The 6,019-nt window shown below is 37.7% G+C and overlaps 1 protein-coding gene across 1 annotated transcript in view; it reads left to right on the top strand.

Annotated features, from left to right (window-relative positions):
* The window catches only part of LOC111161279 (V-set and immunoglobulin domain containing 1), a 36,485-nt gene that overhangs the window by 11,455 nt on the left and 19,011 nt on the right, over positions 1–6,019 (top strand). Inside the window, exon 2 of the mRNA XM_022524862.1 lies at positions 4,819–4,982. Coding sequence (XP_022380570.1) covers positions 4,819–4,982 — 164 coding nt within the window. The remainder of the gene's footprint in view (positions 1–4,818; positions 4,983–6,019) is intronic.

The raw sequence follows: 6,019 nt of genomic DNA, 5'->3' as shown, positions 1-6,019 counted from the left end.
GGAAACAGGTGGTGGGTATTAGAGAGGGCACGGATTGCATGGAGCACTGGGTGTGGTGCAAAAACAATGAATACTGTTACGCTGAAAAGAAATTAAAAAAAAAAGAAAAAAATAAAAAGAAAGTCCCTAAACTCTTGGTAATTATACTACGCACTTCTAAATAATCTATGGACCAAAAAGGAAATCTCAAAGGAAATTTAAAGAATATATATAAAGCTGAATAAAAATGAAAACATAACATATGGAAATATGTTATATGCAACTAAAGCAGTGCTGAGAGAGAAAATTATAGCACTAAATGCTTCCATTTGAAATTAAGAAAAGTGTCAAGTCAATAATTGAAGTTTCTACATCAAGAAACTGGAAGAAGAGTAAAATAAACTCAAAGCAAAGAGAAGAAAGGAAATAATAAAGAGCTGAAGTCAATGAAATTGAAATAAGAATATTATTAAATGAATAAAAATCTGATTCTTTGAACCAATTCCCCCAAAACAACAAACTACTAAAACTCACTCAATACAAAGTAGATAATCTGAATATCCCAAAACTCTTAAAGAAATTGAATTCATAATTTAAAAAGCTACTGAAAAAGAAATACCCAGGCCTAGATACCTTCACTGGATAAGTCTACCAAACATTTAAAAAATGATTAACAACAATTTTACACAGACTTTTCCAAAACGTAGAAGAGGGAACATTTTCAACTCATTTTATGAGGCCAGTATTACCCTGATACTAAAACCAGACAGATGGTACAGAAATAGAAAACTATAGACCAAATTTTTTCATGAACTTTGACTCAATAACTCATGAGAAAACACTAGGAAATTGAATCCTACTCTGTTTGAAAATAATTTTACACCATGACCAAGTGGGATTTATTCTGAATATGTAAGGCTGGCTCAACACTCAGAGTTATTTGGTGTAATATATCCTATCAACTGGCTAAAGAAAAAAAAAAAAAACAAATGATTATTTCAATTGATACAAAAAGAGCATCTGACAAAATTCAATACTCGTTCATGATAAAGATGCTCAGCAAGTTAAGCAATAAAAGGTGTGTTCATTTGAAGAGCTGTCACAAATTGCCAGAAACTGGGTGGCATGAAACAAGAGAAATTTATTCTCTCACAGTTCTGGAGGCCAAAAGTCTGAAAGTAAAGCTTTGGCAATATTGTTTCTCTCTGTGCCATGTCTTTCTTCTACTTGGCTTCTAGAAATTCTTGGTGTTCCTTCATGTGTATATACAATGCTCCAGTGTTTGAATTTATCCTCATATGGACTTTCTCTTTGTGTATCTGTGTCAAATCTCCCTCTCCTTTTTCTTAGGGGGACAACAATCATTGGATTTAAAGCCCACCCCAAATCCAGAATCATCTCATCTCAAGATCCTTAACTTAATTACATTGCAAAGACCCTATTTCCAAATAAGGTCACATTCACAGATATCAGGAATTAGAACTTATACATATATTTTGGTGGTACACAATTCAACCCATGACAGAGGAGAATTACCTCAACTTGATTAAAAAACGTCTGCAAATAACCAACAGCTAACATGTTTTGTATTATGTTATGTACATGTTGCACATGTAAAGTACTGGAAGTTATAGTCACTGCAATAAGATAGTAAAAAGCATATGGATTGGAAAGGAAGAAAAAAAAACCTCTCTCTCTCCAAGAAGAGACTGGAATCTAGATTACACAGGGAACTCTCAAAATTCACCAGTTGAAAATTAAATAATCCAATTAGAAAATGGGCTAAAAATATGAACAGACCTTTCACTGAGGAAGATATACAAATGGAAAATTAGCATATAAGAAGTTGTTTAGCATCATTAAATTGCATCAGGGAAAGGTAAATTAAAATCACAATGATATATTACTACCCTCTTATTATAATGGTTGAAGTAAAGAATAGTGACAACACTAGAGACTGGGGAGGATGTGGAGAGACTGGACTGCTCATATGTTATTGGTGAGAATGTTTATTAGTATAGCCACTCTGGAAAAGTATGTGGCTGGTTTTCAGTATGCTTGTGTGTGTGTGTGTGTGTTTAAGTAGGTCTTATGCCCAGTGTAGAGCCCACAATGGGGCTTGAAACCCCAAGATCAAGACCTGAGCTGAGATCGAGTCAGACACTCAACTGACTGAGCTACCCAGGAACCCCTGTTTTTGTATTTAATAAACCTAAACCTGTCGCTACCATCGGACCCATCAATTGCACTCTTATGAATTTATCCCAATGAAATAGAAATTTATGTTCCCACAAAAATCTGTACATTGGACTTTTATTCAACAGTCCAAACCTGGAAACAACCTAAATGTTCCTAAATAGGCGAATTGTTAAACAGATTGAGTACTCCTAAGCAACAAATGGCAGTGAGTTACTGATGCAACTTGGGTAGAGTCTTAGGTAATTATGATAAGTGAAAGAAGCCCATCCCAAAAGGTTACAAGATGACAGAATTTTATAAATGAAAGATAGATTAGTGGCTGCCAATGCTTAGAATCAGGGATGGGGTGCAGGAGAGAGGTGAGTGTGATTATAAAAAGCCAACATTAGGGATCTTTGTGGTGATGGAACGGTTCAGTATCTTGATTGTGATGGTAGATACACAAACTTACACATGTGATAAAAGTGTACAAACTAAATGCACACACACACACACTTGAGTACCAGTAGAACTGGAGAAATACAAATAAGATCAGGATCAATGTCAGTGTCCTATCTGTGATATTACAGTATAGTTTTATAAAATGTTACCATTGTGGGGGCTGGGTAAAGTGTACATGGAATATCTGTGCTGTTTCTTAGAACTGCATGTGATTCTACTGTTATCTCAATAAAATTTTCAATGAAAAATTGAAAGGACCTGAGGATTCCCAAGGAATTTTTACTATCACTTATTTCTATCTATATTTATTGAATTAGAAATTAAAACTAAAAATTATTTAAACAAAAATACATAAGCACATATTTCATTAGCTGCAAAAGCAATGACGTCACCATCATCAGTAGCTAGTGGAATACCCCACTGTACACTCATGAAAGGATGAGAGTGAAAAAGAAAAATAACTTTTTGATATCATTATTAATATCATTTTGATCTTAAAGTTTCTCAAAATGGTCATAGGGATAAGGTGACCAACTCATCCTGGGTTTCCTGAGATTTTCCTGGTTTAAGCACTGGACATCCTAACAAAAGCAGTATGGTTTGCTGAAACCCTGTTTTAAAACTGAAAGTTCCTCCAAAGAAAACATACAAATGGCCAACAGACACACAAAAAAATGCTCAACGTCACTCATCATCAGGGAAATACAAATCAAAACCACAATGAGATACCACCTTGCACCTGTCAGAATGGCTAAAGTAACAAGTCAGGAAACAATAGATGTTGGTGAGGATGCAGAGAGAGGGGAACCCCCCTACACTTTTGGTGGGAAGGCAAACTGGTGCAGCAACTCTGGAAAACAGTATGGAGGAAAGTTAAAAATAGAGCTACCCTATGACCCAGCCACTGCACTACTAGATATTTATCCAAAGGATACAAAAGTACTGATTCGAAGGGGCACATGCACCCCAATATTTATAGCAGCAATGTCCACAATAGCCAAAATATGGAAAGACTCCAAATGTCCATCAATTGATAAGTGGATAAAGAAGAGTATATATATATATATATATATATATATATAGAGAGAGAGAGAGAGAGAGAGAGAGAGCAGGCACGGGGGTTGAGGTATATATAAATAAATATATTATATATATAAATATATATATAATATTACTCAGCCCCCCCCCCCAAAAAAAGAGAGAATGCAATCTTGCCATTTGCAGCAATGTGAATGGAACTAGAGGGTATTATGTTAATCCGTCAGTCAGAGAAAGAAAAATACCATATAATTTCAATCTTATGTGGAATTTAAGAAACAAAGCAGATGATGGGGCACCTGGGTGGCTCAGTGGGTTAAAGCCTCTGCCTTCGGCTCAGGTCGTGGTCCCGGGGTCCTGGGATTGAGCCCCACATCAGGCTCTCTGCTCGACGGGGAGCCTGCTTCCTCCTCTCTCTCTGCCTATCTCCTCTGCCTACTTGTAATCTCTGTCTGTCAAATAAATAAATAAAAATCTTAAATAAAAAAGAAACAAAGCAGATGAACATAGAGGAAGGGAAGGAAAATAAAATACGATAAAAACAGAGAGGAAGGCAAACCATAAAAGACTCTTAATGATAGAGAACAAAGTGAGGGTTGCTGGAGGGGAGGTGGGTGGCGGGATGGGTTGAACGGGTGATGGGTATTAAAGAGGGCACTTGCTGGGATGAGCTCTGGGTATTACACGTTAGTGATGAGTCACTAAATTCTACTCCTGAAACCAATACTACTCAATATGTTAACTAACTTGAATTTAAATAAAAACTTGGAAGAAAAAAACCTGTAAGTTCCACATCCAAGAAATCTGTTAGTCCTGGACAAACTGGATTAATTGTTCACCATATTCATGGACCTTTTTTGGTCCCTGGACAATATTTTAAGAACATCTGTTTAAGACAATCCTCATACAGAAGAATTCCCAGTTTGGTGTTATTGCCTGCCTCACCATCACATAGGATCTGAGTTTCATTACATCATAATTTGTTAGAAACTCTGCTATCTCCATGCCAGTTGCTTGCTCAGCTTTCCTGCATAGTTTATTCTCCTCCTCCTCCTCACCCTGGATTCCTTCAATAAGATGTCAATGAAAGTGCTTTGTAATGAAAAAGTGTCATCAGAATGTGAAAGTGTATCATTTTCTTTTTGATGATTATTTTTTCAGGTCAAGTTAGTATGGTGCAGGTAACCATCCCAAACAGTGTTGTGAATGTGACTGTTGGATCTGATGTCACACTTGTCTGCACCTACACCAGCACTGTGGCCTCCCGGGACAAGCTCTCCATCCTGTGGTCATTCTTTCACAAGAAGGACTTGCCACCAGCTTCTGTAAGGACTTTTTACCTCAACTATTCCCCTATGGTAGTTCAAACATAAACTGTTGGGATCAGTGTGTGAAGGAGTGGTAAGCCAATGATAACAGTGGCAGAGTCTCAGTTACAAAGAGTATGAAGATAGTTGTTTAGGGAAGACCATCATGTATGTGACATGGCCTTTGTCCTTTCTTCATATGCAGTTATGGACTGTTATCTCCTATCTGAGTAGGTCACCATCTAGAGTATTGTGTGTTCTAGAGTAGACAGGAATGGTCCTAGGTGAAATGAGCTGTAGTTCTGAAAGGGCTCCTCCTCTTTCCAAATAATCTCCCTATTATTTGCAGAAGACCCCAGTTCAAATACATGTCCTACTTGATCTGCAAATCTTTGTCAAATATAGTATCTGGGATCTGCCCACCAAGTGAGCTAGCTCATTATGCCAGATGAGTCCTGATGAAATGAGACTCCCAGATGGGTGGAGAAGGGCCGAGGTAATGATGAACCCTGGGTAATCAAGGAAAATAAGAAGCTAGAGGGCAGAGGATAGGGCAAGTAGGGTGAGGTTAGGAGTAAGGTGTTGCTAGAAAGTCAAAGGAGAATGTTCAACCTGTAAGCTTGTCTAGTCTCAGGTTTTCTTCATCTGGCCTTAAGGGTAATTCCTTTTTAAATTAGCCCAAGGACTGAAATTGTGTACTCCAAGTGTGTGTGTGTGTGTGTGTGTGTGTGCGTGCGTGCGCGTGCACGTGCACACGCGTGTGTGTGTGTGAGAGAGAGACAGAGACAGAGAGAGAGAATTCATGCAAGGGTCTGCAGGAGCGTGCAACATGTCGGCCAACACATATCCCTTAAAGGAAAAAGTCTATAGCTTTTATCAGATTTCCAAAAGGATGTATGATCCAAAACAAGTTCAGAGAAGAAACAAATCAGTATGGTTTGGAATAATTGGATATAGCTGAATTGGGGTTTTGATTAGTAGAAAATGGAAGGCGTGTTGAGTCGGCTAGAGGAGGTTGAAGGACAGAGGTAGAGAAGACGGGCTAGCTTGTAGGA

The sequence above is a fragment of the Enhydra lutris genome, unplaced genomic scaffold (assembly GCF_002288905.1).
Source record: "Enhydra lutris kenyoni isolate GAN:26980312 unplaced genomic scaffold, ASM228890v2 scaffoldscaffold83, whole genome shotgun sequence".
In the NCBI taxonomy this organism is placed as follows: Eukaryota; Metazoa; Chordata; class Mammalia; order Carnivora; family Mustelidae; genus Enhydra; species Enhydra lutris.
Note: the sequence above shows the minus strand (reverse complement) of the source record. Positions and strands in the feature narration are given on the sequence as shown.